Genomic DNA, 27,398 nt, shown 5'->3' with positions numbered 1-27,398 from the left:
AGAGAGCCTCTGAACCCACCTCTGCCACAGAGAGCCTCTGAGCCCACCTCTGCCAGGACACAGAGAGCCTCTGAGCCCACATCCAGGCCACAGAGAGCCTCTGAGCCCACCTCTGCCAGGCCACAGAGAGCCTCTGAACCCACCTCTGCCAGGACACAGAGAGCCTCTGAGCCCACCTCTGCCAGGACACAGAGAGCCTCTGAGCCCACCTCTGCCACAGAGAACCTCTGAGCCCACATCCAGGACACAGAGAGCCTCTGAGCCCACCTCTGCCAGGACACAGAGAGCCTCTGAGCCCACCTCTGCCAGGACACAGAGAGGCTCTGAGCCCACCTCTGCCACAGAGAGCCTCTGAGCCCACCTCTGCCAGGCCACAGAGAGCCTCTGAGCCCACCTCTGTCAGGACACAGAGAGCCTCTGAGCCCATCTCTGCCAGGCCACAGAGAGCCTCTGAGCCCACCTCTGCCAGGACACAGAGAGCCTCTGAGCCCATCTCTGCCAGGCCACAGAGAGCCTCTGATCCCACCTCTGCCAGGCCACAGAGAGCCTCTGAGCCCACCTCTGCCAGGCCACAGAGAGCCTCTGAGCCCACCTCTGACAGGCCACAGAGAGCCTCTGAACCCACCTCTGCCACAGAGAGCCTCTGAGCCCACCTCTGCCAGGACACAGAGAGCCTCTGAGCCCACATCCAGGCCACAGAGAGCCTCTGAACCCACCTCTGCCACAGAGAGCCTCTGAGCCCACCTCTGCCAGGCCACAGAGAGCCTCTGAGCCCACCTCTGCCAGGAAACAGAGAGCCTCTGAGCCCACCTCTGCCAGGACACAGAGAGCCTCTGAGCCCACCTCTGCCAGGACACAGAGAGCCTCTGAGCCCACCGCTGCCACAGAGAGCCTCTGAACCCACCTCTGCCAGGACACAGAGAGCCTCTGAACCCACCTCTGCCACAGAGAGCCTCTGAGCCCACCTCTGCCACAGAGAGCCTCTGAGCCCACCTCTGCCAGGCCACAGAGAGCCTCTGAGCCCACCTCTGCCAGGACACAGAGAGCCTCTGAGCCCACCTCTGCCAGGACACAGAGAACCTCTGAACCCACCTATGCCACAGAGAGCCTCTGAGCCCACCTCTGCCAGGACACAGAGAGCCTCTGAACCCACCTCTGCCACAGAGAGCCTCTCAGCCCACCTCTGACACAGAGAGCCTCTGAACCCACCTCTGCCACAGAGAGCCTCTGAGCCCACCTCTGCCAGGACACAGAGAGCCTCTGAGCCCACATCCAGGCCACAGAGAGCCTCTGAGCCCACCTCTGCCAGGCCACAGAGAGCCTCTGAACCCACCTCTGCCAGGACACAGAGAGCCTCTGAACCCACCTCTGCCAGGACACAGAGAGCCTCTGAACCCACCTCTGCCAGGACACAGAGAGCCTCTGAGCCCACCTCTGCCACAGAGAGCCTCTGAGCCCACCTCTGCCAGGACACAGAGAGCCTCTGAGCCCACCACTGCCAGGCCACAGAGAGCCTCTGAGCCCACCTCTGCCAGGACACAGAGAGCCTCTGAGCCCACCTCTGCCACAGAGAGCCTCTGAACCCACCTCTGCCAGGCCACAGAGAGCCTCTGAGCCCACCTCTGCCAGGCCACAGAGAGCCTCTGAGCCCACCTCTGCCAGGACACAGAGAGCCTCTGAGCCCACCTCTGCCAGGACACAGAGAGCCTCTGAGCCCACCTCTGCCACGGAGAGCCTCCGAGCCCACCTCTGCCAGGACACAGAGAGCCTCTGAGCCCACCTCTGCCACAGAGAGCCTCTGAACCCACCTCTGCCAGGACACAGAGAGCCTCTGAGCCCACCTCTGCCAGGCCACAGAGAGCCTCTGAGCCCACCTCTGCCACAGAGAGCCTCTGAGCCCACCTCTGCCACAGAGAGCCTCTGAGCCCACTTCTGCCACAGAGACCCTCTGAACCCACCTCTGCCAGGACACAGAGAGCCTCTGAGCCCACCTCTGCCAGGCCACAAAGAGCCTCTGAGCCCACCTCTGCCAGGACACAGAGAGCCTCTGAGCCCACCTCTGCCAGGACACAGAGAGCCTCTGAGCCCACCTCTGCCAGGACACAGAGAGCCTCTGAACCCACCTCTGCCACAGAGAGCCTCTGAGCCCACCTCTGCCACAGAGAACCTCTGAGCCCACCTCTGCCACAGAGAGCCTCTGAACCCACCTCTGCCAGGACAACGAGAGCCTCTGAGCCCACCTCTGCCAGGCCACAGAGAGCCTCTGAGCCCACCTCTGCCAGGCCACAAAGAGCCTCTGAGCCCACCTCTGCCACAGAGAGCCTCTGAGCCCACCTCTGCCACAGAGAGCCTCTGAGCCCACCTCTGCCACAGAGAGCCTCTGAACCCACCTCTGCCACAGAGAGCCTCTGAACCCACCTCTGCCAGGACAACGAGAGCCTCTGAGCCCACCTCTGCCAGGACACAGAGAGCCTCTGAGCCCACCTCTGCCAGGCCACAGAGAGCCTCTGAGCGCACCTCTGCCAGGCCACAGAGAGCCTCTGAGCCCACCTCTGCCAGGACACAGAGAGCCTCTGAACCCACCTCTGCCAGGACACAGAGAGTCTCTGAGCCCACCTCTGCCAGGCCACAGAGAACCTCTGAGCCCACCTCTGCCAGGCCACAGAGAGCCTCTGAGCCCACCTCTGCCAGGCCACATAGAGCCTTTGAACCCACCTCTGCCACAGAGAACCCCTGAGCCCACCTCTGCCAGGCCACAGAGAGCCTCTGAACCCACCTCTGCCACAGAGAGCCTCTGAGCCCACCTCTGCCAGGCCACAGAGGGCCTCTGAGCCCACCTCTGCCAGGACACAGAGAGCCTCTGAGCCCACCTCTGCCAGGCCACTGAGAGCCTCTGAGCCCACCTCTGCCACGACACAGAGAGCCTCTGAGCCCACCTCTGCCAGGCCACTGAGAGCTTCTGAGCCCACCTCTGCCAGGCCACTGAGAGCCTCTGAGCCCTCCTCTGCCAGGCCACAGAGAGCCTCTGAGCCCACCTCTGCCAGGACACAGAGAGCCTCTGAACCCACCTCTGCCAGGCCACAGAGAGCCTCTGAGCCCACCTCTGCCAGGACACAGAGAACCTCTGAACCCACCTATGCCACAGAGAGCCTCTGAACCCACCTCTGCCAGGACACAGAGAGCCTCTGAGCCCACCGCTGCCACAGAGAGCCTCTGAACCCACCTCTGCCAGGACACAGAGAGCCTCTGAACCCACCTCTGCCACAGAGAGCCTCTGAACCCACCTCTGCCACAGAGAGCCTCTGAGCCCACCTCTGCCAGGACACAGAGAGCCTCTGAGCCCACATCCAGGCCACAGAGAGCCTCTGAGCCCACCTCTGCCAGGCCACAGAGAGCCTCTGAACCCACCTCTGCCAGGACACAGAGAGCCTCTGAGCCCACCTCTGCCAGGACACAGAGAGCCTCTGAACCCACCTCTGCCAGGACACAGAGAGCCTCTGAGCCCACCTCTGCCACAGAGAACCTCTGAGCCCACATCCAGGACACAGAGAGCCTCTGAGCCCACCTCTGCCAGGACACAGAGAGCCTCTGAGCCCACCTCTGCCAGGACACAGAGAGCCTCTGAGCCCACCTCTGCCACAGAGAGCCTCTGAGCCCACCTCTGCCAGGCCACAGAGAGCCTCTGAGCCCACCTCTGTCAGGACACAGAGAGCCTCTGAGCCCATCTCTGCCAGGCCACAGAGAGCCTCTGAGCCCACCTCTGCCAGGACACAGAGAGCCTCTGAGCCCATCTCTGCCAGGCCACAGAGAGCCTCTGATCCCACCTCTGCCAGGCCACAGAGAGCCTCTGAGCCCACCTCTGCCAGGCCACAGAGAGCCTCTGAGCCCACCTCTGACAGGCCACAGAGAGCCTCTGAACCCACCTCTGCCACAGAGAGCCTCTGAGCCCACCTCTGCCAGGACACAGAGAGCCTCTGAGCCCACATCCAGGCCACAGAGAGCCTCTGAACCCACCTCTGCCACAGAGAGCCTCTGAGCCCACCTCTGCCAGGCCACAGAGAGCCTCTGAGCCCACCTCTGCCAGGACACAGAGAGCCTCTGAGCCCACCTCTGCCAGGACACAGAGAGCCTCTGAACCCACCTCTGCCAGGACACAGAGAGCCTCTGAGCCCACCTCTGCCAGGACACAGAGAGCCTCTGAGCCCACCGCTGCCACAGAGAGCCTCTGAACCCACCTCTGCCAGGACACAGAGAGCCTCTGAACCCACCTCTGCCACAGAGAGCCTCTGAGCCCACCTCTGCCACAGAGAGCCTCTGAGCCCACCTCTGCCAGGCCACAGAGAGCCTCTGAGCCCACCTCTGCCAGGACACAGAGAGCCTCTGAGCCCACCTCTGCCAGGACACAGAGAACCTCTGAACCCACCTATGCCACAGAGAGCCTCTGAGCCCACCTCTGCCAGGACACAGAGAGCCTCTGAACCCACCTCTGCCACAGAGAGCCTCTCAGCCCACCTCTGACACAGAGAGCCTCTGAACCCACCTCTGCCAGGCCACAAAGAGCCTCTGAGCCCACCTCTGCCACAGAGAGCCTCTGAGCCCACCTCTGCCACAGAGAGCCTCTGAGCCCACCTCTGCCACAGAGAGCCTCTGAACCCACCTCTGCCACAGAGAGCCTCTGAACCCACCTCTGCCAGGACAACGAGAGCCTCTGAGCCCACCTCTGCCAGGACACAGAGAGCCTCTGAGCCCACCTCTGCCAGGCCACAGAGAGCCTCTGAGCGCACCTCTGCCAGGCCACAGAGAGCCTCTGAGCCCACCTCTGCCAGGACACAGAGAGCCTCTGAACCCACCTCTGCCAGGACACAGAGAGTCTCTGAGCCCACCTCTGCCAGGCCACAGAGAACCTCTGAGCCCACCTCTGCCAGGCCACAGAGAGCCTCTGAGCCCACCTCTGCCAGGCCACATAGAGCCTTTGAACCCACCTCTGCCACAGAGAACCCCTGAGCCCACCTCTGCCAGGCCACAGAGAGCCTCTGAACCCACCTCTGCCACAGAGAGCCTCTGAGCCCACCTCTGCCAGGCCACAGAGGGCCTCTGAGCCCACCTCTGCCAGGACACAGAGAGCCTCTGAGCCCACCTCTGCCAGGCCACTGAGAGCCTCTGAGCCCACCTCTGCCACGACACAGAGAGCCTCTGAGCCCACCTCTGCCAGGCCACTGAGAGCTTCTGAGCCCACCTCTGCCAGGCCACTGAGAGCCTCTGAGCCCTCCTCTGCCAGGCCACAGAGAGCCTCTGAGCCCACCTCTGCCAGGACACAGAGAGCCTCTGAACCCACCTCTGCCAGGCCACAGAGAGCCTCTGAGCCCACCTCTGCCAGGACACAGAGAACCTCTGAACCCACCTATGCCACAGAGAGCCTCTGAACCCACCTCTGCCAGGACACAGAGAGCCTCTGAGCCCACCGCTGCCACAGAGAGCCTCTGAACCCACCTCTGCCAGGACACAGAGAGCCTCTGAACCCACCTCTGCCACAGAGAGCCTCTGAACCCACCTCTGCCACAGAGAGCCTCTGAGCCCACCTCTGCCAGGACACAGAGAGCCTCTGAGCCCACATCCAGGCCACAGAGAGCCTCTGAGCCCACCTCTGCCAGGCCACAGAGAGCCTCTGAACCCACCTCTGCCAGGACACAGAGAGCCTCTGAGCCCACCTCTGCCAGGACACAGAGAGCCTCTGAACCCACCTCTGCCAGGACACAGAGAGCCTCTGAGCCCACCTCTGCCACAGAGAACCTCTGAGCCCACATCCAGGACACAGAGAGCCTCTGAGCCCACCTCTGCCAGGACACAGAGAGCCTCTGAGCCCACCTCTGCCAGGACACAGAGAGCCTCTGAGCCCACCTCTGCCACAGAGAGCCTCTGAGCCCACCTCTGCCAGGCCACAGAGAGCCTCTGAGCCCACCTCTGTCAGGACACAGAGAGCCTCTGAGCCCATCTCTGCCAGGCCACAGAGAGCCTCTGAGCCCACCTCTGCCAGGACACAGAGAGCCTCTGAGCCCATCTCTGCCAGGCCACAGAGAGCCTCTGATCCCACCTCTGCCAGGCCACAGAGAGCCTCTGAGCCCACCTCTGCCAGGCCACAGAGAGCCTCTGAGCCCACCTCTGACAGGCCACAGAGAGCCTCTGAACCCACCTCTGCCACAGAGAGCCTCTGAGCCCACCTCTGCCAGGACACAGAGAGCCTCTGAGCCCACATCCAGGCCACAGAGAGCCTCTGAACCCACCTCTGCCACAGAGAGCCTCTGAGCCCACCTCTGCCAGGCCACAGAGAGCCTCTGAGCCCACCTCTGCCAGGACACAGAGAGCCTCTGAGCCCACCTCTGCCAGGACACAGAGAGCCTCTGAACCCACCTCTGCCAGGACACAGAGAGCCTCTGAGCCCACCTCTGCCAGGACACAGAGAGCCTCTGAGCCCACCGCTGCCACAGAGAGCCTCTGAACCCACCTCTGCCAGGACACAGAGAGCCTCTGAACCCACCTCTGCCACAGAGAGCCTCTGAGCCCACCTCTGCCACAGAGAGCCTCTGAGCCCACCTCTGCCAGGCCACAGAGAGCCTCTGAGCCCACCTCTGCCAGGACACAGCGAGCCTCTGAGCCCACCTCTGCCAGGACACAGAGAACCTCTGAACCCACCTATGCCACAGAGAGCCTCTGAGCCCACCTCTGCCAGGACACAGAGAGCCTCTGAACCCACCTCTGCCACAGAGAGCCTCTCAGCCCACCTCTGACACAGAGAGCCTCTGAACCCACCTCTGCCACAGAGAGCCTCTGAGCCCACCTCTGCCAGGACACAGAGAGCCTCTGAGCCCACATCCAGGCCACAGAGAGCCTCTGAGCCCACCTCTGCCAGGCCACAGAGAGCCTCTGAACCCACCTCTGCCAGGACACAGAGAGCCTCTGAACCCACCTCTGCCAGGACACAGAGAGCCTCTGAACCCACCTCTGCCAGGACACAGAGAGCCTCTGAGCCCACCTCTGCCACAGAGAGCCTCTGAGCCCACCTCTGCCAGGACACAGAGAGCCTCTGAGCCCACCACTGCCAGGCCACAGAGAGCCTCTGAGCCCACCTCTGCCAGGACACAGAGAGCCTCTGAGCCCACCTCTGCCACAGAGAGCCTCTGAACCCACCTCTGCCAGGCCACAGAGAGCCTCTGAGCCCACCTCTGCCAGGCCACAGAGAGCCTCTGAGCCCACCTCTGCCAGGACACAGAGAGCCTCTGAGCCCACCTCTGCCAGGACACAGAGAGCCTCTGAGCCCACCTCTGCCAGGCCATAGAGAGCCTCCCAGCTCACCTCTGCCAGGACACAGAGAGCCTCTGAACCCACCTCTGCCACAGAGAGCCTCTGAGCCCACCTCTGCCACGGAGAGCCTCTGAGCCCACCTCTGACAGGCCACAGAGAGCCTCTGAACCCACCTCTGCCACAGAGAGCCTCTGAGCCCACCTCTGCCAGGACACAGAGAGCCTCTGAGCCCACATCCAGGCCACAGAGAGCCTCTGAACCCACCTCTGCCACAGAGAGCCTCTGAGCCCACCTCTGCCAGGCCACAGAGAGCCTCTGAGCCCACCTCTGCCAGGACACAGAGAGCCTCTGAGCCCACCTCTGCCAGGACACAGAGAGCCTCTGAACCCACCTCTGCCAGGACACAGAGAGCCTCTGAGCCCACCTCTGCCAGGACACAGAGAGCCTCTGAGCCCACCGCTGCCACAGAGAGCCTCTGAACCCACCTCTGCCAGGACACAGAGAGCCTCTGAACCCACCTCTGCCACAGAGAGCCTCTGAGCCCACCTCTGCCACAGAGAGCCTCTGAGCCCACCTCTGCCAGGCCACAGAGAGCCTCTGAGCCCACCTCTGCCAGGACACAGAGAGCCTCTGAGCCCACCTCTGCCAGGACACAGAGAACCTCTGAACCCACCTATGCCACAGAGAGCCTCTGAGCCCACCTCTGCCAGGACACAGAGAGCCTCTGAACCCACCTCTGCCACAGAGAGCCTCTCAGCCCACCTCTGACACAGAGAGCCTCTGAACCCACCTCTGCCACAGAGAGCCTCTGAGCCCACCTCTGCCAGGACACAGAGAGCCTCTGAGCCCACATCCAGGCCACAGAGAGCCTCTGAGCCCACCTCTGCCAGGCCACAGAGAGCCTCTGAACCCACCTCTGCCAGGACACAGAGAGCCTCTGAACCCACCTCTGCCAGGACACAGAGAGCCTCTGAACCCACCTCTGCCAGGACACAGAGAGCCTCTGAGCCCACCTCTGCCACAGAGAGCCTCTGAGCCCACCTCTGCCAGGACACAGAGAGCCTCTGAGCCCACCACTGCCAGGCCACAGAGAGCCTCTGAGCCCACCTCTGCCAGGACACAGAGAGCCTCTGAGCCCACCTCTGCCACAGAGAGCCTCTGAACCCACCTCTGCCAGGCCACAGAGAGCCTCTGAGCCCACCTCTGCCAGGCCACAGAGAGCCTCTGAGCCCACCTCTGCCAGGACACAGAGAGCCTCTGAGCCCACCTCTGCCAGGACACAGAGAGCCTCTGAGCCCACCTCTGCCAGGCCATAGAGAGCCTCCCAGCTCACCTCTGCCAGGACACAGAGAGCCTCTGAACCCACCTCTGCCACAGAGAGCCTCTGAGCCCACCTCTGCCACGGAGAGCCTCCGAGCCCACCTCTGCCAGGACACAGAGAGCCTCTGAGCCCACCTCTGCCACAGAGAGCCTCTGAACCCACCTCTGCCAGGACACAGAGAGCCTCTGAGCCCACCTCTGCCAGGCCACAGAGAGCCTCTGAGCCCACCTCTGCCACAGAGAGCCTCTGAGCCCACCTCTGCCACAGAGAGCCTCTGTGCCCACCTCTGCCACAGAGACCCTCTGAACCCACCTCTGCCAGGACACAGAGAGCCTCTGAGCCCACCTCTGCCAGGCCACAAAGAGCCTCTGAGCCCACCTCTGCCAGGACACAGAGAGCCTCTGAGCCCACCTCTGCCAGGACACAGAGAGCCTCTGAGCCCACCTCTGCCAGGACACAGAGAGCCTCTGAACCCACCTCTGCCACAGAGAGCCTCTGAGCCCACCTCTGCCACAGAGAACCTCTGAGCCCACCTCTGCCACAGAGAGCCTCTGAACCCACCTCTGCCAGGACAACGAGAGCCTCTGAGCCCACCTCTGCCAGGCCACAGAGAGCCTCTGAGCCCACCTCTGCCAGGCCACAAAGAGCCTCTGAGCCCACCTCTGCCACAGAGAGCCTCTGAGCCCACCTCTGCCACAGAGAGCCTCTGAGCCCACCTCTGCCACAGAGAGCCTCTGAACCCACCTCTGCCACAGAGAGCCTCTGAACCCACCTCTGCCAGGACAACGAGAGCCTCTGAGCCCACCTCTGCCAGGACACAGAGAGCCTCTGAGCCCACCTCTGCCAGGCCACAGAGAGCCTCTGAGCGCACCTCTGCCAGGCCACAGAGAGCCTCTGAGCCCACCTCTGCCAGGACACAGAGAGCCTCTGAACCCACCTCTGCCAGGACACAGAGAGTCTCTGAGCCCACCTCTGCCAGGCCACAGAGAACCTCTGAGCCCACCTCTGCCAGGCCACAGAGAGCCTCTGAGCCCACCTCTGCCAGGCCACATAGAGCCTTTGAGCCCACCTCTGCCACAGAGAACCCCTGAGCCCACCTCTGCCAGGCCACAGAGAGCCTCTGAACCCACCTCTGCCACAGAGAGCCTCTGAGCCCACCTCTGCCAGGCCACAGAGGGCCTCTGAGCCCACCTCTGCCAGGACACAGAGAGCCTCTGAGCCCACCTCTGCCAGGCCACTGAGAGCCTCTGAGCCCACCTCTGCCACGACACAGAGAGCCTCTGAGCCCACCTCTGCCAGGCCACTGAGAGCTTCTGAGCCCACCTCTGCCAGGCCACTGAGAGCCTCTGAGCCCTCCTCTGCCAGGCCACAGAGAGCCTCTGAGCCCACCTCTGCCAGGACACAGAGAGCCTCTGAACCCACCTCTGCCAGGCCACAGAGAGCCTCTGAGCCCACCTCTGCCAGGACACAGAGAACCTCTGAACCCACCTATGCCACAGAGAGCCTCTGAACCCACCTCTGCCAGGACACAGAGAGCCTCTGAGCCCACCGCTGCCACAGAGAGCCTCTGAACCCACCTCTGCCAGGACACAGAGAGCCTCTGAACCCACCTCTGCCACAGAGAGCCTCTGAGCCCACCTCTGCCACAGAGAGCCTCTGAGCCCACCTCTGCCAGGCCACAGAGAGCCTCTGAGCCCACCTCTGCCAGGACACAGAGAGCCTCTGAGCCCACCTCTGCCAGGACACAGAGAGCCTCTGAACCCACCTCTGCCAGGACACAGAGAGCCTCTGAGCCCACCTCTGCCAGGACACAGAGAACCTCTGAACCCACCTATGCCACAGAGAGCCTCTGAGCCCACCTCTGCCAGGACACAGAGAGCCTCCGAACCCACCTCTGCCACAGAGAGCCTCTGAACCCACCTCTGCCACAGAGAGCCTCTGAGCCCACCTCTGCCAGGACACAGAGAGCCTCTGAGCCCACATCCAGGCCACAGAGAGCCTCTGAGCCCACCTCTGCCAGGCCACAGAGAGCCTCTGAACCCACCTCTGCCAGGACACAGAGAGCCTCTGAGCCCACCTCTGCCAGGACACAGAGAGCCTCTGAACCCACCTCTGCCAGGACACAGAGAGCCTCTGAGCCCACCTCTGCCACAGAGAACCTCTGAGCCCACATCCAGGACACAGAGAGCCTCTGAGCCCACCTCTGCCAGGACACAGAGAGCCTCTGAGCCCACCTCTGCCAGGACACAGAGAGCCTCTGAGCCCACCTCTGCCACAGAGAGCCTCTGAGCCCACCTCTGCCAGGCCACAGAGAGCCTCTGAGCCCACCTCTGTCAGGACACAGAGAGCCTCTGAGCCCATCTCTGCCAGGCCACAGAGAGCCTCTGAGCCCACCTCTGCCAGGACACAGAGAGCCTCTGAGCCCATCTCTGCCAGGCCACAGAGAGCCTCTGATCCCACCTCTGCCAGGCCACAGAGAGCCTCTGAGCCCACCTCTGCCAGGCCACAGAGAGCCTCTGAGCCCACCTCTGACAGGCCACAGAGAGCCTCTGAACCCACCTCTGCCACAGAGAGCCTCTGAGCCCACCTCTGCCAGGACACAGAGAGCCTCTGAGCCCACATCCAGGCCACAGAGAGCCTCTGAACCCACCTCTGCCACAGAGAGCCTCTGAGCCCACCTCTGCCAGGCCACAGAGAGCCTCTGAGCCCACCTCTGCCAGGACACAGAGAGCCTCTGAGCCCACCTCTGCCAGGACACAGAGAGCCTCTGAACCCACCTCTGCCAGGACACAGAGAGCCTCTGAGCCCACCTCTGCCAGGACACAGAGAGCCTCTGAGCCCACCGCTGCCACAGAGACCCTCTGAACCCACCTCTGCCAGGACACAGAGAGCCTCTGAACCCACCTCTGCCACAGAGAGCCTCTGAGCCCACCTCTGCCACAGAGAGCCTCTGAGCCCACCTCTGCCAGGCCACAGAGAGCCTCTGAGCCCACCTCTGCCAGGACACAGAGAGCCTCTGAGCCCACCTCTGCCAGGACACAGAGAACCTCTGAACCCACCTATGCCACAGAGAGCCTCTGAGCCCACCTCTGCCAGGACACAGAGAGCCTCTGAACCCACCTCTGCCACAGAGAGCCTCTCAGCCCACCTCTGACACAGAGAGCCTCTGAACCCACCTCTGCCACAGAGAGCCTCTGAGCCCACCTCTGCCAGGACACAGAGAGCCTCTGAGCCCACATCCAGGCCACAGAGAGCCTCTGAGCCCACCTCTGCCAGGCCACAGAGAGCCTCTGAACCCACCTCTGCCAGGACACAGAGAGCCTCTGAACCCACCTCTGCCAGGACACAGAGAGCCTCTGAACCCACCTCTGCCAGGACACAGAGAGCCTCTGAGCCCACCTCTGCCACAGAGAGCCTCTGAGCCCACCTCTGCCAGGACACAGAGAGCCTCTGAGCCCACCACTGCCAGGCCACAGAGAGCCTCTGAGCCCACCTCTGCCAGGACACAGAGAGCCTCTGAGCCCACCTCTGCCACAGAGAGCCTCTGAACCCACCTCTGCCAGGCCACAGAGAGCCTCTGAGCCCACCTCTGCCAGGCCACAGAGAGCCTCTGAGCCCACCTCTGCCAGGACACAGAGAGCCTCTGAGCCCACCTCTGCCAGGACACAGAGAGCCTCTGAGCCCACCTCTGCCAGGCCATAGAGAGCCTCCCAGCTCACCTCTGCCAGGACACAGAGAGCCTCTGAACCCACCTCTGCCACAGAGAGCCTCTGAGCCCACCTCTGCCACGGAGAGCCTCCGAGCCCACCTCTGCCAGGACACAGAGAGCCTCTGAGCCCACCTCTGCCACAGAGAGCCTCTGAACCCACCTCTGCCAGGACACAGAGAGCCTCTGAGCCCACCTCTGCCAGGCCACAGAGAGCCTCTGAGCCCACCTCTGCCACAGAGAGCCTCTGAGCCCACCTCTGCCACAGAGAGCCTCTGAGCCCACCTCTGCCACAGAGACCCTCTGAACCCACCTCTGCCAGGACACAGAGAGCCTCTGAGCCCACCTCTGCCAGGCCACAAAGAGCCTCTGAGCCCACCTCTGCCAGGACACAGAGAGCCTCTGAGCCCACCTCTGCCAGGACACAGAGAGCCTCTGAGCCCACCTCTGCCAGGACACAGAGAGCCTCTGAACCCACCTCTGCCACAGAGAGCCTCTGAGCCCACCTCTGCCACAGAGAACCTCTGAGCCCACCTCTGCCACAGAGAGCCTCTGAACCCACCTCTGCCAGGACAACGAGAGCCTCTGAGCCCACCTCTGCCAGGCCACAGAGAGCCTCTGAGCCCACCTCTGCCAGGCCACAAAGAGCCTCTGAGCCCACCTCTGCCACAGAGAGCCTCTGAGCCCACCTCTGCCACAGAGAGCCTCTGAGCCCACCTCTGCCACAGAGAGCCTCTGAACCCACCTCTGCCACAGAGAGCCTCTGAACCCACCTCTGCCAGGACAACGAGAGCCTCTGAGCCCACCTCTGCCAGGACACAGAGAGCCTCTGAGCCCACCTCTGCCAGGCCACAGAGAGCCTCTGAGCGCACCTCTGCCAGGCCACAGAGAGCCTCTGAGCCCACCTCTGCCAGGACACAGAGAGCCTCTGAACCCACCTCTGCCAGGACACAGAGAGTCTCTGAGCCCACCTCTGCCAGGCCACAGAGAACCTCTGAGCCCACCTCTGCCAGGCCACAGAGAGCCTCTGAGCCCACCTCTGCCAGGCCACATAGAGCCTTTGAACCCACCTCTGCCACAGAGAACCCCTGAGCCCACCTCTGCCAGGCCACAGAGAGCCTCTGAACCCACCTCTGCCACAGAGAGCCTCTGAGCCCACCTCTGCCAGGCCACAGAGGGCCTCTGAGCCCACCTCTGCCAGGACACAGAGAGCCTCTGAGCCCACCTCTGCCAGGCCACTGAGAGCCTCTGAGCCCACCTCTGCCACGACACAGAGAGCCTCTGAGCCCACCTCTGCCAGGCCACTGAGAGCTTCTGAGCCCACCTCTGCCAGGCCACTGAGAGCCTCTGAGCCCTCCTCTGCCAGGCCACAGAGAGCCTCTGAGCCCACCTCTGCCAGGACACAGAGAGCCTCTGAACCCACCTCTGCCAGGCCACAGAGAGCCTCTGAGCCCACCTCTGCCAGGACACAGAGAACCTCTGAACCCACCTATGCCACAGAGAGCCTCTGAACCCACCTCTGCCAGGACACAGAGAGCCTCTGAGCCCACCTCTGCCAGGACACAGAGAGCCTCTGAGCCCACCTCTGCCAGGACACAGAGAGCCTCTGAACCCACCTCTGCCAGGACACAGAGAGCCTCTGAGCCCACCTATGCCACAGAGAGCCTCTGAGCCCACCACTGCCACAGAAACCCTCTGAACCCACCTCTGCCAGGACACAGAGAGCCTCTGAGCCCACCTCTGCCAGGCCACAAAGAGCCTCTGAGCCCACCTCTGCCACAGAGAGCCTCTGAGCCCACCTCTGCCACAGAGAACCTCTGAGCCCACCTCTGCCACAGAGAGCCTCTGAGCCCACCTCTGCCAGGACACAGAGAGCCTCTGAGCCCACCTCTGCCAGGACACAGAGAGCCTCTGAACCCACCTCTGCCAGGACACAGAGAGCCTCTGAACCCACCTCTGCCAGGACACAGAGAGCCTCTGAGCCCACCTCTGCCAGGACACAGAGAGCCTCTGAGCCCACCTCTGCCAGGACACAGAGAGCCTCTGAACCCACCTCTGCCAGGACACAGAGAGGCTCTGAGCCCACCTCTGCCAGGCCACTGGGAGCCTCTGAGCCCACCTCTGCCACAGAGAACCTCTGAGCCCACCTCTGCCACAGAGAGCCTCTGAGCCCACCTCTGCCAGGACACAGAGAGCCTCTGAACCCACCTCTGCCAGGACACAGAGAACCTCTGAGCCCACCTCTGCCAGGCCACAGAGAGCCTCTGAGCCCACCTCTGCCAGGACACAGAGAACCTCTGAGCCCACCTCTGCCAGGCCACAGAGAGCCTCTGAGCCCACCTCTGCCACAGAGAGCCTCTGAACCCACCTCTGCCAGGACACAGAGAGCCTCCGAACCCACCTCTGCCAGGCCACAGAGAGCCTCTGAGCCCACCTCTGCCAGGCCACAGAGAGCCTCTGAGCCCACATCGAGGCCACAGAGAGCCTCTGAGCCCACCTCTGTCAGGCCACAGAGAGCCTCTGAGCCCACCTCTGCCACAGAGAGCCTCTGAAACCACCTCCAGGACACAGAGAGCCTCTGAGCCCACCTCTGCCACAGAGAGCCTCTGAGCCCACCCATGCCAGGACACAGAGAGCCTCTGAACCCACCTCTGCCACAGAGAGCCTCTGAGCCCACCTCTGCCAGGCCACAGAGAGCCTCTGAGCCCACCTCTGCCAGGACATAGAGAGCCTCTGAACCCACCTCTGCCAGGAAACAGAGAGCCTCTGAGCCCACCACTGCCAGGACACAGAGAGCCTCTGAGCCCACCTCTGCCAGGACACAGAGAGCCTCTGAACCCACCTCTGCCAGGACACCTCTGAGCCCACCTCTGCCAGGACACAGAGAGCCTCTGAGCCCACCTCTGCCAGGACACAGAGAGCCTCTGAGCCCACCTCTGCCAGGACACAGAGAGCCTCTGAGCCCACCTCTGCCAGGACACAGAGAGCCTCCGAGCTCACCTCTGCCAGGACACAGAGAGCCTCTGAGCCCACCTCTGCCAGGACACAGAGAGCCTCTGAGCCCACCTCTGCCACAGAGAGCCTCTGAGCCCACCTCTGCCAGGACACAGAGAGCCTCTGAACCCACCTCTGCCAGGACACAGAGAGCCTCTGAGCCCACCTCTGCCAGGACACATAGAGCCTCTGAACCCACCTCTGCCACAGAGAGCCTCTGAGCCCACCTCTGGCAGGCCACAGAGAGCCTCTGAGCCCACCTCTGTCAGGACACAGAGAGCCTCTGAGCCCACCTCTGCCAAGCCACAGAGAGCATCTGAGCCCACCTCTGCCAGGCCACAGAAAGCCTCTGAGCCCACCTCTGCCAGGCGACAGAGAGCCTCTGAGCCCTCCTCTGCCAGGACACAGAGAGCATCTGAGCCCACCTCTGCCAGGACACAGAAAGCCTCTGAGCCCACCTCTGCCAGGCCACAGAGAGCCTCTGAGCCCACCTCTGTCAGCACACAGAAAGCCTCTGAGCCCACCTCTGCCAGGCCACAGAGAGCCTCTGAGCCCACCTCTGCCAGGACACAGAGAGCCTCTGAGCCCACCTCTGCCACAGAGAGCATCTGAACCCACCTCTGCCACAGAGAGCCTCTGAGCCCACCTCTGCCACAGAGAGCCTCTGAACCCTCCTCTGCCACAGAGAGCCTCTGAGCCCACCTCTGCCAGGCCACAGAGAGCCTCTGAGCCCACCTCTGACACAGAGAGCCTCTGAGCCCACCTCTGCCAGGCCACAGAGAGCCTCTGAGCCCACCTCTGCCAGGACACAGAGAGCCTCTGAGCCCACCTCTGCCAGGCCACAGAGAGCCTCTGAGCCCACCTCTGCCAGGACACAGAGAGCCTCTGAGCCCACCTCTGCCACAGAGAGCCTCTGAGCCCACCTCTGCCACAGAGAGCCTCTGAACCCTCCTCTGCCACAGAGAGCCTCTGAGCCCACCTCTGCCAGGCCACATAGAGCCTCTGAGCCCACCTATGCCAGCACACAGAAAGCCTCTGAGCCCACCTCTGCCAGGCCACAGAGAGCCTCTGAGCCCACCTCTGCCAGGACACAGAGAGCCTCTGAACCCACCTCTGCCAGGCCACAGAGAGCCTCTGAGCCCACCTCTGCCACAGAGAGCCTCTGAGCCCACCTCTGCCAGGACACAGAGAGCCTCTGAACCCACCTCTGCCAGGCCACAGAGAGCCTCTGAGCCCACCTCTGCCAGGACACAGAGAGCCTCTGAACCCACCTCTGCCAGGCCACAGAGAGCCTCTGAACCCTCCTCTGCCAGGACACAGAGAGCCTCTGAGCCCACCTCTGCCAGGACACAGAGAGCCTCTGAACCCACCTCTGCCAGGACACAGAGAGCCTCTGAGCCCACCTCTGCCAGGACACAGAGAGCCTCTGAGCCCACCTCTGCCAGGACACAGAGAGCCTCTGAACCCACCTCTGCCAGGCCACAGAGAGCCTTTGACTGACCACTAGGGCCTTACAGACTGACCGCTACCTGGCCACACAGACCTTTCTAGACCACCCTTGCCATGTCATACACAGCCTTAAACCGACCCCTGCCTGGTCACGTAGACTCCTATGCAGACCCCTGCCTGCCAGCATAGAGTTTTAGACATACCCCTGCCAGGGCCAACCGATCATTAGACGGACCCCTGCCAGGGAGCACAGAGTGTTAGACATATCCTTGCCCAGGCCGCATAGAGTAATAGACTGACCCCTGCTAGGGCGCACAGAGTGTTATATGGACCCCTGCCCGGCCACTCATGGTGTTAGACTGACCCCTGCCGGGGCGCACAGTGTTAGACATACCCCTGCCAGGGTGAACCGATCCTTAGACCGACCCCCTGACAGGTCATGCAGACTCCAACGCCGACCCCTGCCTGGCTGCATAGAGTGTTTAACATACCCCTGCCAGGATGCACAAATCCTTAGGCTGATCCCTTCCAGGGCGCACAGAGTGTTAGAGTGACCCCTGCCTGGCCGCACAGAGGGACATATTAGCAAGAACTTCATTAAAATTATCGCCGTTTTATCGGCAGGAAACTGCTGCTAAAACGGCAATAATGGGCTTGCTAATATGCGTTATAGAATTCCAATAGAAGCCCAGGTTAGATGCGCAGGACATCTAACCTGGGCTTTAATTGGAAAAATGGCGATAATTTTAACGAAGTTCTTTCTAATATGCCCCTAGATCTGCTCATCTCAAATATCTGCTTTTCTATCAAAGTCTTTAAGCATAGGATTAGCACAGTGCCATCCATGCCACGATAGAAATGGACAAAGTATTTTGCCATTTCTACAGCAAAGTCTTCAAGCATAGGACTAGCACAGAGCTGTCCACGCCGAGCTGTAAAATGACAAAACTCAATTACCACTCCAAGCACAATATTATAGCATTAAATCGGTAAAATACCAACCAAGCCAACCTGAAATGAATAAAAGCAGCCCCTGACACAGGGTTTCTCTCTAATTAGAGCTTTTCAAAGCAGTATAGATTTGTCCAGACACAAGGGATCACCCAGTATCAGTATAAGTCTAAACAATACCTCAGGCATAGAGTGATGCATAAATTATGAAAAAAAGAAGCAGAGAACTCTGGGTAGTTCTCAAGTTTAAATGGAAAGCAGCTCCTTTATAGAGCACTCTCAACACCAGAGACACTCTAGATCTGCTCACCTCAAATGTCTGCTTTTCTATCAAAGTCTTTAAGCGGCACCTCAAGCCACTTCTTGACTCCGTTTTTGCGACTTTTGTCGATCGACTCCTGGTGCACAGAGGGATCGGACCGGTTTCAAAGCTTGTGACTCCTGTCACAAATTATTGTTGGTCACAGACCTGCACCTCCTGTGCTTTTGGGCCATGAACCCGAACTCTTTGCAGGAACGGTCTTGAAAGCCCAGCGGTCGTGGAGCCACCACCGCCACTCGTCATTGAAGTCTTCGTGTTCGAAGAACAAGAAGAAGGCGAAGAAGCATCGTTGCTTTTTGCGTTCTCACCGTCCGTCGGCTGACGCAACATGAAAAGCGGAAGGTAGTCGTCCGGCCCCGCCTGCGGAGCCTGTTGGGTCGACTCTGGCCTTCCCTCCCTTTCCGGAAGCCGGTGCGACCCCTGCCCTGCTTTGAAGCTTTTATGAAGCCTTGCACTCCATCTTCGGGCAGCCTGGCTCTGCCGGCGCGCCCTGCGGACTCGGCTGGGGGCTCTAGTCCTTCGATGCCCTTGACTTCGTGGCACCTCCTCCGGCGCCGAATCCAGTGACGACACCCCCACTGCCTCAGAAACCGGTTTTGTCCCCAGCCTCCCCCTCGTTGAGGTCACGGAGTCGGACCGACGCCGACCCATACTTTCGCACCCCTGTTCTCGCCTGATATTTCCTACCACCAGGAGAGGGGGAGGAGGACTGGGAGGGGTCTGTGGACCCTTTTGCAGACCAGTTAGAAGAACAGGACAGGAGAGAGGAGCTGGGTGACATCTGTGGTCTGGACACCTCCACAGACCTTAACCCCTTGGGCGCGGCCGTGATTCTGCGCCTGTGCGGCACTTTTAAACAGTGGGCGGGTTCATGACGGCCCCCAGCCGTCATCAGCACACGCCCACCGTGATGCATTATGGCCGGGGGCCGTCATCAGCATGGAAGGGGTTAACATGCTTTCTCACCCTACCGTGACTATGGATGAGGGTGCGTCTTACGCAGTGGTGTTGCTTGGGGCAGCCGAGGCCTTAAACCTCGAGCTTCCTATGGTGGTGGTCAGGACTATCCTCCTGACCGAGGTGCTGCAGACGGAAGCTGCCTCTTCGGAGCCCCTGCTGCCGTTCAATGAGGCCCTTCCGGACATCCTTTTGGGCACTTGGTCCAAGCCCAACACAGGGGCTCCTTTGGACAGGGTGATTGCCCGACGCCACTGCCCGACCCCGGGTGACCCCAGTTTCCTCTCTTCCCATCCCACCCCAGAGAGCTTGGTAGTCCAAGCCTCAACCTCCAAAGGCGCATTCCCTAATGCACCACCTGATAGGGAATCCAAGAAGCTGGACCACCTTGGGAAGAAGATCTTTTTTTCCTCCAGCTTGGTACTGTTGTCGGTAAACACTGCATGTCCATTGGGCCGTTACTCCCACTCAGTGTAGGACACGGTTGCGCAGGTGCTGCAGGGAGGCCCGGGCCATGCAGACACTGAGAAGTTTGCCATTCGGTGTGGGCTGGACACCGCCTACTCACTGGGCAGGACGATTTCCACGTTGGTAGCACCGAAACGCTACGCCTCGTGGAGGTTCACTGGCTTCTCGGGTGATGTTCAAGCAACGCTTTTGGACATGCCTTTTGATGGCCGTCGCCTGTTTGGCGACAAGGAAGACAACTCGCACGAGTGCTTTAAGGATTCTAGGGCTATGGCCGGATCCTTAGGTCTCGCTTCCACCTCCCACCCAGCGCAGTCTGCTTTGCGCCCCTTTCGTGGCTAAGGATGGGGTGCCCCGCCACGTTCCGCCCAGAGCCACATGCCTGCGCAAGCTGTCCAGCCTCTACGCGGCCGGGGACGTGGATACCCCCGCCGTGGGTCAGGGGTCCAAAGGCGGGCCAGTCCACCGGCACCCCCTCTGCAGCAGCCTCTAAACCCTTCTAGTCAAGCCTTTCAGGCCCATCAATCGCCACTGGGCGGCAGGATTTGCCATCACCTCCCCCAGTGGCTAGACATCACATTGGACAAGTGAGTTTTGCAGATAGTCCGAAGTGGTTACTCCCTCTCCTTCGAGACTAACTCTCTGTTCATGCCACCTCAATTCCATCGCATGTCGGAGGATGACCTGGCCCTTCTTCAGCAGGAAGTTACGGCACTCTTGGCCAAGGGGGCCATCAAGCGAGTTCCTGTCCCAGAAGTAGGTCGTGGTTGCTATTCCCACTACTTTCTGGTGCCCAAGAAGGACAAAGGCCTGCATCTTATCTTGGATCTCAGGAACGTCAACCGCTTCCTCCGGAAGGAGAAGTTCAAAATGTTGACACTGGCTCAGGTCCTGTCTGCCCTTGACCCCGGAGACTGGTTGGTAATGTTGGACATGCAGGACGCTTATTTTCACATACCCGTCCTGCCGGAACACCAGCGATACCTACGGTTCACAGTAGGCCACGAGCACTTTCAGTTTACCATGCTCCCCTTTGGCATTACCAGCGCATCTCGGGTGTTCACGAAAGTGATGGTGGTGGTCGCAGCAAATCTGCGCAGATCAGGGGTTACAGTCTTCCCCTATCTCGGCGACTGGCTGTTGAAGGTGGGCTCGCCCCAGGTGCTGAAGTCACACCTGATTCCCTCCCAGAAGCTCCTTTTTATCAGTGCAGTTCTGGACACGACACAGTTTTGGGTTTATCCTCCCAAACAGCGAGTATGGGATATTCGGGCTATGATTGCGATCTTTCATCCTCTATCCCGGGTGTCAGTCAGAATGACCCTGAGGCTGCTGGGCCTCTTGGCCTCCTGCATCCTGCTGGTCGATCATGCCAGGTGACATATGTAGGCTCTGCAGTGGGAAATGAAGTTCCCATGTGTGCAGCATCAGGGGAATTCGTCCGATTGCGTCCAAGTGGGCGCTGCACGACAATTGCAATGGTGGCTCACGAACCAAGATTGGTTCAACGGCAGATCCCTCTCCTTTCTCCAACCAGAAAACACAGTGGTGACGGGCGCATCCCTTTAGGAATAGGGCGGCCACATGGGAGAGGCGGAGATCAGAGGCCTCTGGTCTCTGGTGGAGTCCGGGCTCCATATCACCCTTCTGGGGCTCAGGGCGATCCATCTGGCACTCAAGGCATTCCTTCCCTCTGTCCGGAGAAGAGTAGTGCAGGTATTCACAGACAACACCAATGCCATGTGGTACTGCAACAAACAGGGCGGGTGGGGTCCTATGTCAGGAGGCCCTCCGCCTCTGGACATGGCTGGAACTTCAGGGCATATCCCTGGTGGTTCAACACCTGGCAGGTTCACTGAACGCCAGGGCCGACAAACTCAGCTGCAGGTGCATGATGGATCACGAATGGCGTCTTCACTCTGAGGTGATGCAAGATCTCTTTCAACAGTGGGAAGAGCCTTGGTTAGATCTATGCGCCACCGAAGAGAACTCGCAATGTCAGCAATTCTGCGCGTTGGAATTTCCAAGGCGGCCCTCGCTAGGCGACGCTCTGCTCTGGGCATATCAAGGCCTAAATCTCAGTCATTTCTGCCTTCCTTCGGCTTCCAGATCAGCCTTCTCTTTTCAAGTCCCCATGTTGTCAATTGTTTCTTGAAAGGCATAACTCATCTCTTTCCTCCTATTCATTTCGTTATTCCTCAGTGGGACTTGATCTGGTTTTATCTTATTTAATGTGTGCTCCCTTCGAGCCGCTTCACAACTGTCCTTTGAGACTTCTGACACTTACAACTGCATTCCTGGTAGCCATCACATCTACCAGAAGAGTGAGTGAGCTCCAGGCTCTTTCCTCTAAGCCTCCTTTCCTGTCTGTCCATCTGGACAAGGTAGTTCTCAGGACTCGTCCATCCTTCCCGCCCAAGGTTGTCACTGCCTTTCACATCAGGCAGACCATCACTTTGCCCACCTTCTTTCCGCCACCACATCCTTCAAAAGAGGAAGAGAGGCTCCACGGTCTGGCCCTGAAACGTGCGCTTTCTTTTAACTGTTCCGGGTGGATGACCAGCTCTTTTTTGGGTACGGGGCGCCAAGAAAGGTTGGGCCGTACACAAGCGGACTGTCTCCTGATGGGTCGTTTTGTGTATCAAAGCCTGCTATTCTCTGGCGAAGAAGGAGCCTCCAGTGGGGCTGCGTGCCCATTCCACCAGGGCGACGGCAGCAACCAATGCTCTGGGTCGAGGCGTTCCTCTGAATGACATCTGTCAGGCAGCTACATGGGCTTCCTTGCACACATTTACGAAACACTACTGTCTTGACAGTCAAGTCCGGAGAGATGGCTTCTTTGGGCGTTCTGTTCTCCAGGACTATCTGGTGTGATCTTGGTTCGCAGACCCACCTCCAGGGTTAGTATTGCTGGGGTATATATTCTAAGGTAAGGAATCTATAACTAACGTGTTTCTTTCAGATGAACAATATACTTACCTTCGGTAAAGATATATCTGTAATAGACATTAGTTATAGATTCCTTACCACCCCACCCATCCTCCCCATTCTGTGAACTGATTTCTATGGTTAAGGATATTCTTTCAGGGCCCTAGTTTTGTGCACCAGTGGTCAGTGTCTTGCATGGCTCTGTGTTTCTGGCGCGGAAAGTCGCATACAGAACTAACGTCAGCGCACGTGGGGCGGGCTCCAAGTAGCTACTGCGACATCATCCCGGCGACACAATGCCAATGACGAACGAGGAGCTGACTGACGCCACCTTGCGACGCGCAGAGGTACTGCTGACGAAAAACTTTCCGGATTCAGTCTGACGGCTGGGGATATTCTAAGGTAAGGAATCTATAACTAACTAATGTCTCTTACAGATATATCGTTACAGAAGGTAAGTAACTTGTTCAGCGGGAGCGTGGCGGTCCCGCCAAGCATATTGCGGCCGTTGACCACGGCTTCTACGCCAGGGAATGACGGTTTCCTCACAGAGCCTGCTGACCGACTGCCTGAGTGTAATAGGGCGGTCAGAACCTCCGGTGTGGCGATGTCTGAATCCACCACTGCCGCACCAATACGAATCTGGCATTCCTCGGACCACCAGACTCGCAGCGGGGCCCATAAAGATAATTCTTTTTTTTTTACAACTATATTAGTGGAAATTATATTAACAGCAACAATATATTTAACAGCGATATTACTTACTTGAATACAAATCTATATTCTTGACAATATTTCTGCATCACAATATCTTTGTATCACAATGTATTTTTCCGATAAATTCTATCTCCCATATTTACAACTCAATTTTGTCCAAATACCCATCTATGCTGCTCTCCCCTGGCTGTACCTGTGCACTGTTCACTTCTCCAACACTAACACTCCAGCAGACGAGAAGCAGGATTCTCCCATGGTGACTCGACCTGCACGGAAGCACAAAGAGGAAAGTTAGTAATGGTGCGTTGTGACGCCTACCCCGTTATTTCCTTATCTTGCTCCCTCCTCGTCTGTCCCACCCCAAAACAGACCCATTTGTTCTATGATTCAAAGCAGAATATGTTTCCACAGACTTGGTCTCCAGTCACTATCAGTGAAGACCTTACTAACTCTCTCTATAAGTGCCGCTACAACCAGTACATGCTTTGAAAGTCAGTCACTATTACTGCCAGTGTGAAACCCTTAATAACTCAGGGGCATATTAACAAGATGTGCATTAAAAAACGCACATCGCACATTTCACTATCGCCGGCTATCGCCGGTTTTCTCGCCGCGTTAGCGCGATATTATCAACGCGCAACACGTAGGCGATAATAAATCCTGCAATAGCCGGTGATAGTGAACCTTAGCGCGTGAAAACAAGAGTTGTTATCACGCGCTAATGTGTGCCTTGATAGTATGGGGGGGTGGATTCAGCTTTATGATCCACACCCCCATGTTAACAATGCCTAACGCCTGGTCAGAGCAGGCGTTGGGAGACCTGCGATAAACGAGTTTATCGCAGGTCTCCCTCTCTCAACGCCTGCCTTGGTAATAGGGTGTTCCCACCTCCAACCACATTTTACATGTGGTTGGACGTGGGAACGCCCACTTTGCATGTCATTAGCGATGTTTGTCGCCGACATGCAAAGTGGGCTTGAGCCAGACGTTAAATTGCCCTTGTGGATAGGGCTCTAGAAGTATCGCTGTTTTCTCGGCGAATTGTGCCGAGAAAGCAGCGATACTTCAGCTTGGTAATATGCCCCTCAGTAATTACCAACGGCAATAGAACAGCAACTCAGTCACTATGAGCGTGAACACCGGCAGTGCCTCTTTTAGTAACTTGTTCTCTATCACTGCCAACACTACAGGAAAGCAGTCACTATCAGTGTGGTACCACCGATACCAATACTACAGTTCAAGCCTTAATAACTCAACCATTACGAAGGACAATACAACAGTAACTCAGTCACTGTCAGTGTGGTACCACCGATACCAATACTACAGTTCAAGCCTTACTAACTCAACCATTACGAAGGACAATACAACAGTAACTCAGTCACTGTCAGTGTGGTACCACCGATACCAATACTACAGTTCAAGCCTTACTAACTCAACCATTACGAAGGACAATACAACAGTAACTCAGTCACTGTCAGTGCGGTACCACCGATACCAATACTACAGTTCAAGCCTTACTAACTCAACCATTACGAAGGACAATACAACAGTAACTCAGTCACTGTCAGTGTGGTACCACCGATACCAATACTACAGTTCAAGCCTTACTAACTCAACCATTACGAAGGACAATACAACAGTAACTCAGTCACTGTCAGTGCGGTACCACCGATACCAATACTACAGTTCAAGCCTTACTAACTCAACCATTACGAAGGACAATACAACAGTAACTCAGTCACTGTCAGTGCGGTACCACCGATACCAATACTACAGTTCAAGCCTTACTAACTCAACCATTACGAAGGACAATACAACAGTAACTCAGTCACTGTCAGTGTGGTACCACCGATACCAATACTACAGTTCAAGCCTTACTAACTCAACCATTACGAAGGACAATACAACAGTAACTCAGTCACTGTCAGTGTGGTACCACCGATACCAATACTACAGTTCAAGCCTTACTAACTCAACCATTACGAAGGACAATACAACAGTAACTCAGTCACTGTCAGTGTGGTACCACCGATACCAATACTACAGTTCAAGCCTTACTAACTCAACCATTACGAAGGACAATACAACAGTAACTCAGTCACTGTCAGTGCGGTACCACCGATACCAATACTACAGTTCAAGCCTTACTAACTCAACCATTACGAAGGACAATACAACAGTAACTCAGTCACTGTCAGTGTGGTACCACCGATACCAATACTACAGTTCAAGCCTTACTAACTCAACCATTACGAAGGACAATACAACAGTAACTCAGTCACTGTCAGTGTGGTACCACCGATACCAATACTACAGTTCAAGCCTTACTAACTCAACCATTACGAAGGACAATACAACAGTAACTCAGTCACTGTCAGTGTGGTACCACCGATACCAATACTACAGTTCAAGCCTTACTAACTCAACCATTACGAAGGACAATACAACAGTAACTCAGTCACTGTCAGTGTGGTACCACCGATACCAATACTACAGTTCAAGCCTTACTAACTCAACCATTACGAAGGACAATACAACAGTAACTCAGTCACTGTCAGTGCGGTACCACCGATACCAATACTACAGTTCAAGCCTTACTAACTCAACCATTACGAAGGACAATACAACAGTAACTCAGTCACTGTCAGTGTGGTACCACCGATACCAATACTACAGTTCAAGCCTTACTAACTCAACCATTACGAAGGACAATACAACAGTAACTCAGTCACTGTCAGTGTGGTACCACCGATACCAATACTACAGTTCAATCTTTAATAACTCAGCCGTTTCCAATGAAAAATAATAGTACCTCAGTCATTATTACTGCCAGTGTTACCACTGAAAGACTTAGGCGCTTATTATGAGTCAGGCGGTCCACAGACCGTCAGACTCCTGGGGCCTCATTTATGAGGCCTTGCGTCACTTTTGCGCTTCCGATGCATCACTTTTTGTGACGCATCAGCGGCGTAAAACATGCCTCCTGTTGCGCTCTATTTACAAAGTGACGCATCTAAGCAGATGCGTCACTTTGTAAACCCCTGCGCTACATTATACCTGCGTCAGGTATAATGTATGCAGGGGGGCGTTTCCCCGCAAAAAGCCTTATAATAGTGACGCAGTGAAATCTATGAGATTTTACTGCGTCACTTTTAGGACACCGTTGCGTCAAAATCTTGCGCCTGCCTCACAGCAGGCGTAAGACTGACGCAGGCCCTTTCACATGGGGCTTGCCCCATGTGAAAGGACACATTGCTGGAGTTGCGTCACTTTTGTGACACACCCCAGCAATGCGTCACTTTTGCGCCTACAGATATGTCAGAAATACTGACGTATCTGTAACTCCTTGCGACATGATGCGTCATACATTAAATAAGAGTGCGCACTGAGAAGTGACGCATCGCTGCTTTCACGCAGCGATGCGTAATTTCTCATAAATGAGGCCCCTGGGGGCTTGGCGGTCTTCTGACCGCCCTATTATGACTGGGGCGGTCGGGCCACCCTTAGACCATTTCAACCGCCACGGATCAGAGATCTTCGGCAGTGGCGCTGCTGTCTTGAGGGCCGCAATATGCTTGGTGAGGCCGCTGCGGCCCCGCCAAGCATAATACAAGTTTACTCACGCTGAAGTTTTTATGGCAGTGCAGCCGCCATGAAAAGTGTGACTGTGAGGAAACAGCCCCTTGGTGCCTCTGCGCCATGGGGTGCATGCAGGGGGCCCCACTGTGTGCATGTACCCCCTTGTGCCTGCACGGGACAGAATGCACAACGTTGTGCCGTTCAGCCCATGCAGGAACATGCTTCAGCGCTCCCATTTTGTGCCGTTTTCAAAGGCGCTGCCGAGGGAACGCCAAAGAACTGCCCGCCTGCGACTTAAAAAGTCATCATCTGGCGGGTGTTCTGTTTTGGCTTTGGTGGTGTGGGAGCAGGGCAGCAGCGTGGTGGCCCTGCTCCCACACAGCCAAAGCCATAGTAAGGCCCTAAGTAACGGAGGGCCTCCTTTATGAGAGGCGTGTGTCATGTTTGCACCACGCAAGGTGGTACATCTGTGACGCAAACTCGGTCAGATTTCTCAAACCATGCAAAGCCACTGTGTGAGGCTTCAAAAATCTTCAATGACTCAATGCAGCACAAACCGCTGCATTCCGTTACCCTGCTCGTGGAAGGCGCTCCCCGGGCGGTGTGTGGGGGTCCCCACGCCACTCCCGTGGATTTAGACGCATCGCCAGATGTACAAGAACCTGTAAACCTAGGGATGTGCCAAAAACATACACCTTCCCAAGGGA

The 27,398-nt window shown here is 58.4% G+C and overlaps 1 protein-coding gene across 2 annotated transcripts in view; it reads right to left on the bottom strand.

The window, feature by feature from the left end:
- Positions 1 to 27,398, bottom strand: part of ADAMTSL5 (ADAMTS like 5) — a 287,008-nt gene that overhangs the window by 241,841 nt on the left and 17,769 nt on the right. The window contains exon 2 of one of the 2 annotated variants that reach the window (XM_078668537.1): positions 23,306 to 23,378. In XM_078668537.1, the coding sequence (XP_078524663.1) occupies positions 23,306 to 23,378 (73 nt within the window). Of the gene's footprint in view, positions 1 to 23,305; positions 23,379 to 27,398 lie in introns of those variants that run through there. The other variant, XM_078668538.1, reaches the window with a different exon arrangement.

This window comes from Lissotriton helveticus, chromosome 12 (genome assembly GCF_964261635.1).
Source record: "Lissotriton helveticus chromosome 12, aLisHel1.1, whole genome shotgun sequence".
Classification (NCBI taxonomy): Eukaryota; Metazoa; Chordata; class Amphibia; order Caudata; family Salamandridae; genus Lissotriton; species Lissotriton helveticus.
This window is presented reverse-complemented; position numbering and strand designations above follow the sequence as displayed.